The sequence below is a fragment of the Sinohyriopsis cumingii genome, chromosome 5 (assembly GCF_028554795.1).
Source record: "Sinohyriopsis cumingii isolate HCF-2022 chromosome 5, ASM2855479v2, whole genome shotgun sequence".
NCBI classification, from domain to species: domain Eukaryota; kingdom Metazoa; phylum Mollusca; class Bivalvia; order Unionida; family Unionidae; genus Sinohyriopsis; species Sinohyriopsis cumingii.
Window position 1 is genome coordinate 15,275,359 of NC_142965.1, and position 15,028 is coordinate 15,290,386.

A 15,028-nucleotide genomic window follows, 5' to 3' on the forward strand; every position below is an offset into this window, starting at 1 on the left:
GTAGACAGAATTAATGGTAATTTTGGTCATACACGCGAAAATATGATGCTGACCTGTCTTGAATGTAATCGACGTCGAGGTGCTATTTTTGCAAAAGTGAACGCGGTGGTGATTGTGTATCTCCAGGAATTACGTGTAATTGCTCGCGTACGAATCCACGTTGTGGAGCAGTTGAATCTAATCTGTATCTTGCAGGTTTACCCGTGGATCTTACCACGCTAGAAATTTTATGTGTCGTAGTACACTAAATAGGACCAGTCGCTCTTTTTTTTTTACACCTTCAAGTTCATCGGGTTCATATAAATATCTTACAGTAACATTACCTAATACTGGTTGTTTTAAAAAGTCATGTCGTTGTATTGGTATATTTTTTGTAATTGCATTAATATGTTTCATGGCAGTTGTTCGAGTAATTTCATTATTTAATGCATTTATCACACTTGATAATCTTGCAACCCATTCGCGGAATCTTATATCTTTCTGAATTGTTTCATTCGCATATTGATATCCAAATAACTGCTCAGCAAGTGTTCGATTAAATCGTTCGACAATCGCCTGATCACGATGAATTGCAGTATGTCCTCGTCTGATCTTTACGCAATGTTTTTTCATCAGAGATGATACTGCACTAAGAAATTCTTTGCCATGATCAGCTTGTAATAGTTGCGCCATCATAAGGGTCCTCGTTGATTAATTCTCTGAAAAGCAGAAGAAACTTCAGTTGCTGTTTTAGTTGATAGTAGTTCTGCTTCCTTATATCTACTTGCAACGTCAACGACAGTCAACGCGGATTTATACGTTAAATGACGTCTTCCAATCTTAATAGTATCTTGTGGTAAAAATAAAATATCCGCCTGATGAACTTCATTTGGAACGCTGTTAATAGCATCTTGTGGTAAAAATAGAATATCTGCCTGATGAACTTCATTTGGAACGCTGACATAAAAATGTGCATGCTGAATTTTTTAGGTGGTGGTAGGCAAATTTGCCATAATGCCTGTCGTGCTAACCATATTGCAGCAACAGAACGTATAACATTTGCTGCATCAGCGAGTTTACTAATCGCTGCTCTACCTTTCCAATATCCTTTTGGGCTATAATAAATCGATTCCATTATTTTATAATAATCGGTTGATTAATTACCTGCTCCTAATGCTATTTGACCTTTCATCGCAGATCTTACCAACCAGTTAGCTAGTGATTCTCTGAAAGATTTTTTTTATATAGAATTTAATGCATCAATCAATTTCACATCTGCAATATATCGTTGTTGCACATCTTTACTTTTATAAACTACATCATGAGCGTGACATGCTCGATCAATCGCGTTTATAGGAAACTCTCCAGGTCTTGGTTGATCTTGTTAATCAAGTCGGATACCAAGTCGAGTACCAGGACCACAATAATTATATAAAGGAATATATTTTTCTCCTGGGTATTTAGCCCATAGAGTTACTGGTAATTTTCCTAATGAAGTAGTGATATGACCACCAATTTTATTATTAGAAATAAATTTATATTTATTTGTACCACATTTTACACATTTACATGCAAGTGCACGCTTTTTATTTTTTGTTATTACTGTTGTTAATCCACTTGTGGGGGTGGATGCTCTACATCGAACACAATATAGATTTATATTATTTATTATATTTGTACAACATGGATGTCATTGATTTCTCAGCGACACGAAAACAAGAGCCAGTAAAACATATTTCAGCGTTACCAAATTCCATCAGAATGATAATACTAGGTCCATCTGGATTCGGTAGAACGCAAATTTTACATAATTTGATAATGAGATGGCTCAAATGGGATCAGTTGTATTTAGAGGCTCTGTCATTTGATGATCAGAGATGTTATGATGTACTTAAATATTTTAATGAAAATGCAAAATTGTCAAATGAAGATGGCGATGACATTATTAATTTTATAACTGATATTGATGAAGTACCGTCCGTAGATGAATTAGATGGATTTATTAATAATCTCGTGGTATACGACGACGTAATGCTGGACAAACAAACAAATCCATCTCCGATAGTTTCTAGAGGTAGGCATAAATATACAGATGTGATTTATGTTACTGAACTAGACACACAAATATCTAAAGTGATCAGAGATAATTGTAATATTTTAGTTCTGTTTAATGGAGTTGATACACATACGTTGAGAAACATTCATCAGACTTGGTGTAGTGGGGATATGGACATGATTAGATTTTTAGAAAAATTCTCAAAAGCACAATTTACACAGAACAAGATATCGTATAGGACTTTAGAGAATATTTGGTTGATATAATAATGATTTAATTATAGCAACAGGGAGGGTGCGAACTCAATGAAACGTCCGGTGGGTAAACGAAAACACATGCAAATTTAGAAAAACACAAACGACGAAAAAATAAAGTAACAAAATAAACTAACCCAATTAGAGAAACTCTCGGTAACTTTAGAGGCTTCGGTTTAGCGTTATTACGCTTAATTTTTTACATTTTTTTTCGTATGAGGTTTTAGTTTTCAATGTGACGTTTCAGCAAAAAGTATTGTTCACCCTCTCTGCTGCTATTCGCCCCACACCTATAACAGGTTTTGGGGGTGGGTGGGCTGATTTATCAGACTAACATGTTTAATAGCAAAAACATTTACAGTCATGAACAAACAAAATACAAATTCAATGTTTAAAAGATGTTGACAGTATAACTAATTTAGAAGACATTTGTAAACTATGTTCTTGTCTAACATAGTTAAAACAATTTTTTTGTCAAATTTCCTTTTTGATGTTTGCATTTGGAATAATCTTTCTGTAAAGGTGTTTCAGGTAAATATATGGACACTTTTAGTTTGTATACAGAAATGTCTCTTCTGCTCTTATTTATTTATTTATTTATTTGTTTTTATTTTAACCAGCATTTCCTCTATGCTCAGCTTATCAAAAAAAAAAAATGCCACTACATGTTGTCGGGTGCGCTGTTCCAATAGCGTATTAGTATTTTTAAACGCATTATCGACAAGCTTTTAATGTTTCATTTTCTAGCTTGAAACAAAACAAAACAAAACAAACGAAAACCCCTCAAAATCCACAATAGAAAACCCAATAATTTTCTGTACCCGTCAAAACTACTTTGTATATGGAAAACGGAAAACTACTTTCATATCTGCCAGGGATATAGAATCACATGGGAAAGTTTTGCGTGGAAAATTGCGTCAACGGCCTCCGAGTATCCTCGGCAAATATCATCAGCCAGTTTGTTATGACGGCCATATTGGATTTGGAGTAGAAACAAACAACTTGGAAGTACTGTTCTAATTAATATTTTGCTTTCCGAACGATACAGAAGTAAGTTTGTATGAGTGCGGATTGATTAATAGAAAAGATTTTTTTCTGTTCAGGTTTAATTTAAAAAGAAGAAAAATAAATATAAACTGATCAGGTAACGTCAGGTTTTACGTCGTAGGGATTATTATAAAACTTAATCAGCAATGGACAAGGTTACATTGATATTGTTATAGTTCATTTCTTTCGATTGCGGATATGAAAAGTTGAATCTATAGTGCATGATACCAGAAAAAGGAAATATGAAAGACTTCATGTGACAAATTTTGATCGATGTGGGTACAACACGAAGTTTCGATGAGAGTTCCTGTTCCTTATATTAAATTTAATATACACTCACACTACAGGCATTTTTTGTTTGTTAGAGTACTTGCACTCGACCAGGACAAGACAAATTTTCGTCTTCAGAATGAGACTGAGAAATTTGGATTGCTGCTGAATTACATGGAAAAAGTCACACAGGTCATGTATGCATTTAACTTAATGCCATGTTGTTGTTGTTGTGAGGTTTAACGCCATTTTTCAGCACACGATAGGCTATGCATGGCGGCCAGTATTAATGGTGGAGGAAGTACCCGGGAAAACCCCGAAGAACCATCGACCGACGAGAAGCTACTGGCAAGCTTTCTCACATACCCACATTGGCCAAATCCTAGTCTCGAACCCACGCAGACAGAGGTGAGATGGCAGTGATCCGTAACGGAGAGCGCTTTAGACCACTCGGCCACTTGGGGCCCCCTTAATGCCATGAGAAACACAGCAAAGTTACTGCTAAAGAACTTGGAGATTTTGGGACCAGATTGGGATCCAATACAATCTGGATCACGCACAGTGATGTAACCATGAAAGCTACAAATGTTGATAAACAACCTTATATTTTCTACATTTTGATGATTGCACAGGGGTTTGTATTGTTGCTTACAATTTACTTGTCACACATGTACTATATAATAACTACAAGGGAGGACACTTCGCTCCTTTTTCACATGATCTATTTAATAATAAATGGTGATATTTCAAGCTACATTTCATGTAGCGTAATAGATTTGGCACCAATGTTTAGCTCAGGCATTCGACTTTGCGTATCCAAAGATTTGCTTACTGTCATACCTTTAAGGAATGTCAACCCATTTCGCTATGATCCTGCCCGCTTAATATGCAAGTGAAATCCCTCTGAATGGAATACTGTCCTCTCATTGGTTAAAAGAAAATGATGCTCTGCATTTATTTACAACTGTTTTTCAGTTGGCCAGTGAGAAGTTTGTAATCCAGTCAGCGTGTTGTTCTTGCATATTAAGCAGTGCGATCATGGATATGTCTAGCAATATCCAAAGAAATATCATCCACATTATATTAATGTAGCATAGAGGTATGCCAACATTCTCTCAATTGTGTATGTTTTAAATGCAAGTGACTTCACCTTACATATGTCACTCTCTCAAAAGTGCATAACAACTGGTGAGCGCCCCCTTGGTTAGCATTGTCCTGAGGGTGATCACCCTCGGTGTTGTTGCCTGGATCAAGTAAATATTCAAATAAAGTGTGAAACTTATAGATGGAATAAAAAAGGTCTGAGCAGATATATAGAATGGAATGACATGAGCCCCCGTACATAGAGAAACAAAAATTTAATCAGTTACAACTGTGATAATACGTTTCATTAGGAAGATACACTTCTTTTTTAAATAAATCTTTCACCGAATTTCAAACAAATATTTTCATAATAGCTGATCTATTTTTAAACGATTGACTTAGTTCATCATATAATTGAATGAACGATCGATTGCCTTGTACAACTTCATAACCTGCTTATTCCAGTCCACTTCAACTTCACAGTTGGTGTTTCCTCAAAGTCCTTTCGCTGATTCCCTTTTCCAACCTCCCTACTGTCTAGCTTCTTTTGGGCCATCAAACTTTGTGTGGGTAGGTGGATACTTAAGTACGTAGATACTTGGTTAAGTAGGTACGTGGATACGTCAATGGATATTCAGTGGATACATCTGTGGAGCTATTTCCCCTTTCAAAATAGAGAAGCAGCCTAAATCTCCTGTCAGTTGTCCTATTGCGAACAGATAATTACTCCCTTCTCGTTATGTCAGATATCGTTCTATCAGAATTTAAACAGATACCAAAGGCTATCTGGTCAAGCTAAACATGGCAGACCATAAACAAACTTAGTTTCACAAAATTAATGTACTTTCTAAATGGCTATTTCATCACTGATTCCATTAACAATACACAAGACATAACAGTTTCTTTCTTACTTTCTTGTCTCAGTTACACGAATGAATGAAATTCGTTACATGGCTTAACTATGTTATTTTCAGCAAATACACACATTCGAGTCTTTAGCATACATGAAATCATCTAAGATTGGTGAATTCAAACGGATTCTCGTATCTCATATCAACTAAAGTATTGCATGAAATTCTTAGATTCCTGTAACAATCAAGACGACAAATTCAAACAATTCTTCAGACTTATATAAAGAAGATCATTGTATGAATTCAGATAGATGAACTCAACACAGTTACACTCATAACAAGAGAATTGATTTACAGACTTAAACAAATTCATGTAAATATAAATAGTTAAATTCAAGCAAATCATTATATTGGTGTCAACGAATTACGTGAGATTGACACAAATGCCTTGTGCTTTCAAGCTTTGTTTGCTTCTATTGCCCAAATTGTGTCTGTTTACTTTCCAGACATCCAGTCCCTTTGAAAAATGTTTGTCGAGAGAATTTCTTCCAAATTCAATCTTGGCGTCCCTTTATATTTTCGCTCTTGCAGGAAAAATGCAGACTGATTAAATTTTTCGATGAGGGCAATTTAACCCCAAGGAATTATGTGTGGGAACCATGCCTCTTATTTAGTGTAACCAATCAGGATTAAATATATCTATTGCCTTTTACAACTAGGCGCAAAAAATGTGGTCAGCCTGACTTCTAAATTTCCAAACCTGAGAATGGGAAAACTCAGCTTCTAACATTTCCGATATAAAATCGAAGTTAACCTTCCCTTTTCTAGTCATCTGGCAGTTAAAGTAATCGAAGGCTTATTAAGAATCACTTCCTCTCCCAACACAGTCATTAGAAACCATTGCAGTATAGCGATTTAACAAGCACCTGTCCCCATAAATCTAATTAATTGTTCTCTGGCCCAAATTAATGTGCCTTCATAGATCAACAGAAATTTGCATCCTTACACTAGATCAGCATCTTAGAAACCAATGGAAGTTGGGTTTGAGAACACATCAAGAGTAAGTAAAGTTTTTGGGTTCAGGAAGGCTTTGACAAATCTGGGTAAACAGGTCAGCATCATGACATATCTGGATAACTGGGTCATATTTTCCTGCTGTTTCAGCACCATTTAGTTTTGGTATGATCTGGGGGAAGGGAGCTGTCATTCATCTAGTAATGGTTAGCCAATCATATTCTGTATGTGGGGAAAGGTGTGTCAGTACGATATGTGTATATAGATAGATACAAGATATAGTGTGGGGTAGAAAGCAGAAGGCAGAAGGACACAAAGCAGAAAGAAAAGCAGGAAGAGGGTAGAGAAAGAAAAAGGAACAGTATAGATGTATTTGGAAAGAAGAATCAGAGATATGCAAGATGGGGAGTTAAGAGAAAGGATACCTAATAGACATAATGGAGTGATAGATATTCTGAGTGGACAAATATAGTGAGAAACAATGAGATAAACATCAGAGTAGAATTTGGAGAGGTGGACAGAACTAGTGTGTATTTTGGATATGAACAGTAGATTACAATATGACTTACTGATTTAATTAGTATACCACTGGTCCCTGCCTCACCCTGAAGTCAACAGAAAGACCCAATAGGTCAGACAGACCACACCTAACGCAATAATGGGTCAGAGTAGCATGAATTGAATTACTTTATTTCTGGTAGTGCATTCCTTTAAGCGTAAGGTAGGAAAAACAAAATGAGTATATAACAAAAGTTTACAGCGTTGCTATGGGAAACTGTGAACTCATTTATTCAGAATAATATTGTACTCCCAAGGTTGTGCAGTATTACTCAGAAAAAAAAACTCCTGAATTTAAAGACCCAATGAAAAGTTAGCCATAAATAAAGAAGCCTTTCTTTTTTTTTACTGTTTCATTTAGCAATAAAAATGGTTATTTGATAAATTGATCTCATTGTGTAATCTGGTAATTTTTAATAGCTTTTACATATTTAGTTTATCCCTTTTTAAAAAAACGAATGGTAAAGCATTTAATTTATATCAATGCATACATATCTATACTTTATCCAGTGGTTGTGATTTCCACACACTGCTGTGAGAATGGATGTGTTGTGAGTTAAGTAAGCATAGAGAGAAGCAATAAAGAATAAAGCTATTCAAACACTTATTACAGGAAATAAAACAGGAAGAATCAGAAATGATATAAATGGAAATTAGATTTGATACTTACTCAGATATGTTCTTCATTCAGGTGAAATCATGGTTGAAATATTTAAATCCTCATAAATCATATCTCGTTTTATCCAAGCATGCTTATTCATAACAAACAGCATGACTAAAATACTAAAACTGTTGCTTGAAGCACAGTTACTAATGAACATTGCAAATTTATTCTAAGTAAATTAAATATTGAAGCTTGAATTTGACTGATTTTAGGACAAAACCAATGAATCAACACCGCATCAGCCAAGTTGGCTGGTACATGCAAATGTTTGTTGGGTAAATAATACTGAAAGTGTTGAATTAAACAAGTCCAACATTCTCAAATTGAAGTTGGTTTGTACACGCGGTAGGCTTAAACAAAGGAGTGATTTACATGGTTTTTTCTTTTTGCATTACATTAGCTTGATGGGGTCTGAATAGCTGAAACACCAACACTGCTTGATGGGCCATGAACACATCAAAGTGGACACTTTCTATTACATTAAGCATAGAGGCAGTTGGTTAATTGTTTAATTCACACATGAGATGATGACATTTGAAGGGTTGGAGATCTAAGTTGTATTTTACCACTCTTAAGTCACTGAGTTAACGCCATGGTCACTGGAAAGTAATTGATGATACAACTTTATGATCATTGTTTTAACACATTAACCCCTAGTGAGGAGTTAACATGGCAGGAGGTAGTAGCCTACTGCCGAGCTTTGTAGCATCATAGTCATGCATGATACACTAAAGTGGGTGGTTTTATAGAAAGGTAGACAAATGTAGCTCTACAATGATACCAAATAATCTGGAATATCTAGTTTCTCTACAAAATACAGATTAAAAAAACTCATTTTTTGGACCCGATTTTTTTCTACCCAAAATTCGCTCGTGGTCAGAATCCGATTTTGTGTCCGGATTTTAGACTTTTTGGTCTCAGATCTAAGGCAAACCGATATGAACTGCAAACAGACAGATGAACCTTTGCAAAATGTAGGATAAGATGGGCATTTGGTATAGAGTGGTCTCAATACAAAAATAATTTCTCCAATTAGCAAAAAAAAAAAATCAAACTTTTACCATTCTGCTCATGCACGAGCCAAAAAGCCAATGAAAAACGATGTTTCTAGCACAACTAGGCAGTATGTTATTGAAAGATAACCTGGGATTTGGTGTTTTCAGATCTATTCAGAAATAGCTTTCAAAATGTGTTTCCTACTCAATTTTCAGGCGAAAATGACTAAAACCTCCAGGGGTTAATGTGTTAAGGATTTAAGGATGATCTCATACACATATACTTTTATTGCTGATCATTAGCTTAGTCTTATTGACTGCATCTGCTTTCATTAATACTGAGTGTAAATGATTGATCTTGACAGTTACTTTTTTGTATTCATATAGATAGGTGGTAGCATTGTTTTAATCTTTGAAATAATTGTCGTTTGTTGTCATAGTTTTTATTTTGTTGATTTCTTTATTGTTTTTTTTTGTAGAGGTTAGTCCATGAATTTAAAAACCTATAAATATGAAAACTTTGACAAGCAAAGACCCATAAATAAGTACCTCCAAAAATGTCTTTTTAAAAAAATTAAAAACCATGAGACTCATGAAAATAAATTATACTACAGTATCATATAGTTAAATTGGTTGTTATTGTTTACTGTGGACTGGAATATATTGGTTTGAAACCCTTACAATATACATAAGGTATATATATAATTTTGCTAAATGTCTGCATTGATAAAGGTGAAAAGTATACACACAAGACAAATCATTGCTCTTGTTTATCTTTGCACTTAGCTTCATGTAGCATAATTTATGACCTTTTGACCCTTAATAGAAATGTATACATGTGTTTGTTTCATGTGACCTTAGAAATGTACACCTATTTGTTTATGTGAGAGTGACACTGATCATAAACACATGACCACAGTACACATGTGATTGCATAAGTCGCTGTAAGATTTCCCATTACTGTAAGTACTGGATTTTCTAATGGCTATTTACCCTGACAGTTGACTTCCATTGTGTAACACTCTTTATCAAGAAAATTATACACAGTTAGTTAGTCAGAAAAAGTAACACATCAACAAACTCATTTGTTGGTAAAAATTACAAGACAGTTTCAGATACATAAGGCATGAGTATTTCCTTTTTCACAATTTACTTTAGGTCAAAAAACATTTTTTTGTGTTTCTGGTTAACAGACTTCCAGTTTTTCATTGCCAACCCTAACACTCCCTGCCCCGGGGTAAATTTTTTAAAAAGAAATACCAAAAATTGATTTGTGCATCGAATTTAAATCATTTAGCCCACTATACATGTACATATATATATATATATATATATATATATATATATATATATATATATATATATATATATATATATATATATGAAAATCAGAAGAATTCAAATCAATAAGCATATACATAACTGTTCATGAAGAAACTTTAAAGTTTTTCCCTTATTTAAAATATTAACTAATAATGAATCTTTGATTGAAGAAAAGGAACTGTATTTCATACGTACTCTACATCCAGATCTTAAGAACTCAAGCTAATTCCTTATAAAAATAAAAACTCTAATTTTACAATGTATCAATGAATTGATGCATCTTCATGACATTTCAAACACTAGAAATTTAATTTTGTGTATAAGTGTGGTGTGTATAATATATATATATATATATATATATATATATATATATATATATATATATGAACATTGTGAATATCTCCCTGTAAAAACAGTGATGCATAAATCAACTGTATTTTGTAATAACTGGTAATAAAGTAGAGATCATCTATTCTGAAAGACCACACTTTTTGTTTGATGGGATTATCTCACATAACAGAGTCTAAGAGACACCTTTTTGATGAGGACATATTTGTACTATTAGGATCAAGCTTTAAAAACACTCCTTATTATGTTATGATGTCATTCCATCCTTTGTTAATTCCACTTTAGGGCAATAACTCAAGTTGCCTGCCATCTACAGTTACCAAACTTTGTGGATGGCTGTAATTGGGATAAGGAAGAATCCTTTCAGTTTCAGGATCAGAGGTCAAGGTGACTGGCTGAAAGATTGAAAATGATATCCAGACAATAACATTAGTTCTATATCAGATGACTGAACCAAACTTTGTGGATGGCTTGCACTTAGACTAAGGTCAAAGTCTGTTGATTTTATGGTCAAAGGTCAAGGTCATTGGCTGCCAGAATAGACATAGTTTCGGCACAGTAATAGTAGTTTTACATCACACACCTGGACAAACTTTGCATAAAGCTTGCACTTTGGGTGAGGAAGAAACGTATCAGTTTTGGAGTCAGAAAGTCATGGTTAATGTGGCTGAAAGAATAAAAATGGTTTCTGCACAAATAGTTCATTTATCAGCATACAGGACTATTAAACGCAGGTGGTTGTATAATGTGTCATTCATTTTACACCAGTTCCTTATAGGTATAGCTTCTGCAGTCTCCATTAATTGTGTCTTTTTTCTTTTGCAGGTGTGTGAAGTAATGTTAAGGTGATTTGAGGCAAAGGAGACATACAATGATGTCACTTAGACCAAAACATACAACAACGCTGTACCTGTATGTGGTACTGAACCTGCTTGCTTTGAAGTTGGCAGTGGCAGATGTTACTGTAGTAAGTAAATCATTATCTGAACAGTTGGTAAAGGTTAAACAGGACTCTATAATATTTACTTCATTCAACCTGTCCAATATTTGAACTGTCTTTTGATCTGCTTACTGATTTTATTTGCATGTGGACAGCTTAGTCCTACAATGCAAGATCTTAACCCTAATATTTATGTTTGGGGCGTTGAGGTCTTACTGCCCAAATAATGTGCTGTGTAGCCTGTTCCGACATTGATTAAGTTCGGAACAATAAGTAAAATTTCAGGAATATCTCACACTTGCAGGGATCGTCCTGGGCTTCGCCAGTGTCGCACATTGCGATTTGTTTCCTTATTGGCAACAAAATATACCATCTGGCAATTTTTTGGCTGTTTAATTTGTACATACCATCATGGCTATGGAGTGGATACATTCAAAGGGACCACAAAAGGAAGCCACAAACTTGGATACACAATGTACTGGAATCTTTCTGTTACATAAACAAATCCTTTGTTCGTATTGACAAACCCATCTTTACAGTGCATTATTACATCCTAATCCACTTATGTTGACATATGCCCTGAGTACTGTATGCTGTGATACACTCAATCATGCTACCAAACTATACCTACAATCAACTAACATCTGAAGATGCGAACAGAAACAGCTGCAATTAACTGAACGATTGCTAATCCTTGTGTGTTTTTTAAAAATATACCAATGAAATAGTTTTGCTGAAACTTCAGAGAAAACTGATTACCTTTTGGAGTACCAATTGCTGTGTATAAATACAAAGCAAATGGAAAAAATCTCAGTCAGAATTATATACTGTCAACAGTCCAACATTATCATGGGTAAACATAAGTTAGACATTGCATGTTCATCATCTCATCCTAAGAGTAAGTTAACAAAATTAACAGCGTTTGGATTTAGTGCAAATTCATCAGACAACACAGTCACTGAACTTGATGTTATACCTGGCAGTCCAACATCATCTACATGTAGTTATGGTACTAATGCTTCAAGTGCAACACCACATCATGAAGAACAGGTCAAAAGTTCCCGAATATTTCTCAACAGCTGGAAACTTTGGTGTCCTTGGCTGAGATATGATACAAAGTTAAAGCAGATGTTCTGTGATATATGTATCAAGGCACAAGTCGTCAATTCATTTACAACTGGCTGTGATATTTTGAAGAAAGAGTGTATCACCAACATGAATCCAGGCGGTAAGTAATATATGTTAATTTTGCTCATGGATCTTTTACTTTTGCTGTCAATCCCATGTTATGACTGCAGGGACTTAAACTATGCAATAAGAAATAGCAAAACAAACAAGTTTTGCTTAATAGAAAATAATTTATTTCTCAAAATACATGAGTGAAAGAATTAAATTAACTTACAGCATGGTGAATGAATTCCTATTTCCTGAAATTCCTATCAGTACCAATTGTTTCAAGAAATCCGAATGCATTCCAACTTCTGTGTTGAAGTTTCAAATGTGCAGACAGAATTAATTAATTTCCAAAGAATTCAAATAGTCATTGAATAAATTCAGTTAATACCGTACAGTTATCCTCGCATGTCATGCAAAAAATAAATCTTTTCAAAAGCCAAATCAGGAGATTGAATCCAAAAACACAAAGATTGGGACCTACCATCAGGAAGATTTTTGCGGCATATTTAAGCATCATTTTCACTAATTATTCACTGTGGAGTGTATTATGGCCCCCCAGACGTGCCACATATTCTTAATAAAAGCTGAAGGATAGACTTAAGCCTCTTCGACATACCTCAAAGAAACCGCCTGTTCTACAGTGAGGGAAAGCACTAGCAATTGAGTGACAAATAAACCGTGCCCTTTTGTTTTTACAACTAACAATGCCTAAAATGGGTGTGAGTTTATGTTAACAGTTCAAATGATGTCTCAAGCTACCATACATGTGATAACTATTTCCTACATTTTATATCTCACCTTATTTCTTTATTGTTAACTAGTATATGCATATTACACTGTCAGCTTAATAATAATTTTTTTCTGAATTGGTTTTTATTTTTTTGGGGGGGGCACATATACTATGTGATATGTTTCTTCACTCCTTCTTTAAATTTAATGATGGTAATTAATGCTTATATATATATATGGTACATTAATGCCAGGTGTTGACTCGTGTAAGTTTCATTGGTGGGAATGGAGATCCTATTTTGCTTTTCGAGAAAAATTCTACAGCATTCAATGATCATTCTTGGGATTTAGGAACTATTCACTATAAGCAACGGATGCGGGAGGTCGTGGGTTTGATCCCCGGCTGAGTCATACCAAAGACTTACAAAAATGGTACCTACAGCTTCCTCGATTGGCACTCCGCGTTATGAGCTTAGTGTTAGGACTGGTCGGCCTGGTGTCAGGATAATGTGACTGGGTGGGACATCATGCTACATGTCTGCAACGTGATGCCCCAGTGCTAGACATCACTAAAAACTGCCAGCTGCAGACATCGTAGTGATATGACTGAAAAATTGTTAAAGCCACATTAAAAATCCAGATCACACACACACACATACACTATAAGCAAAGCATGTAAAGTGCGGCAAAAGTAAATTTCTGAACTCCTGGTTGACAGAGATGTACTTTGTGAAGCTAGCCATAAAAATGGGGAATGGGCATTTAATTACTTAATGCATGAAATCGAACTAGCATTATACGTCCTTTATCTTACATTGCAAAGTACAATCATAGGGTTTTAGTATTAAAATATCATTAACTAAAGTTACTTACAAATTTATTATTTGGAAAATAATATTCATAATTTAGATTTGCTTAATGCCTGATGTTTCTATTTTAAAAAAAGTGAGTGAGACACTGTAGATGTAAGGAAAGTAGATATTTTACATTTGAAAATGCATTTTTTTCAGGTGACAACAGTCATACCTATGTACTAACGGTGATGCGGGATGCAAAGGCCATGGAAGTAGTGAAGATCACTGCTGTTAGTAAAAGTAAAAATGCCATTATCAGTGCCATGAGGAACACTTTCTTTGGGGCTTACTACAATCGCGACAGATCATCATGTGACATTCTGTAACATTTTAATAGTGGAAAACATTCATGTAATGATTTATTTTGCAATATTATAGCTGTATTGCTTGTTGTCAATAAATTGATAACTATCCCATCTTTTTCAATTTTCATTGCCTATTACATTAATAGACTTGGAAAAATATTCACTACTTGTTCTGGCGACGTTTTTTGAAGATTGGTGACAAAATAATGAGGTTGGCAATGTTTTGGGCCACAGCTTTTTAAAAGCCAGGATCATCCCTGCAATTGCCAGCCCATATCGGCGTTTTTCTACATATTAAAAGCCATCATGTTTTAGTCAGACTTTACTTACTTTGATGTCTTTTTCCTAATAAATTCTAATTCCCACACATGCAAATTGATATGTTTTCAAATTCTGTTGGCCAAAATTTCAACTAGCTGGAATGGGATAGAAGCTGGGAATACCTAAATCGGTTAAAAGGATGATTAGAATCTTGAATGAAATTAAGCTATCTAAACACTTTCGTTAATATTAATATTTCTTATTAGTGTCGTTAGAGAAGTATTCTTCAACTTAACCCAATTTGGGCATTCCGGGCTTCTA

At 34.6% G+C, this 15,028-nt stretch overlaps 2 protein-coding genes across 3 annotated transcripts in view; both read left to right on the forward strand.

The window, feature by feature from the left end:
* The first annotated feature begins 3,072 nt into the window (after positions 1-3,072).
* Positions 3,073-15,028, forward strand: part of LOC149798688 (E3 ubiquitin-protein ligase RNF13-like) — a 56,123-nt gene continuing 44,167 nt past the window's right edge. Inside the window, exons 1-2 of one of the 2 annotated variants that reach the window (XM_089957529.1) lie at positions 3,073-3,339; positions 11,268-11,409. In XM_089957529.1, coding sequence (XP_089813655.1) covers positions 11,314-11,409 — 96 coding nt within the window. In that variant the 5' untranslated portion in view covers positions 3,073-3,339; positions 11,268-11,313. The remainder of the gene's footprint in view (positions 3,340-11,267; positions 11,410-15,028) is intronic. The other variant, XM_089957528.1, reaches the window with a different exon arrangement.
* LOC149798689 (uncharacterized) lies at positions 11,416-14,554 on the forward strand. The gene is made up of 2 exons (XM_089957530.1): positions 11,416-12,610; positions 14,298-14,554. Exons 1-2 carry the CDS (start codon positions 12,181-12,183, stop codon positions 14,465-14,467), a joined length of 600 nt encoding a protein of 199 aa, XP_089813656.1. The 5' UTR covers positions 11,416-12,180; the 3' UTR covers positions 14,468-14,554.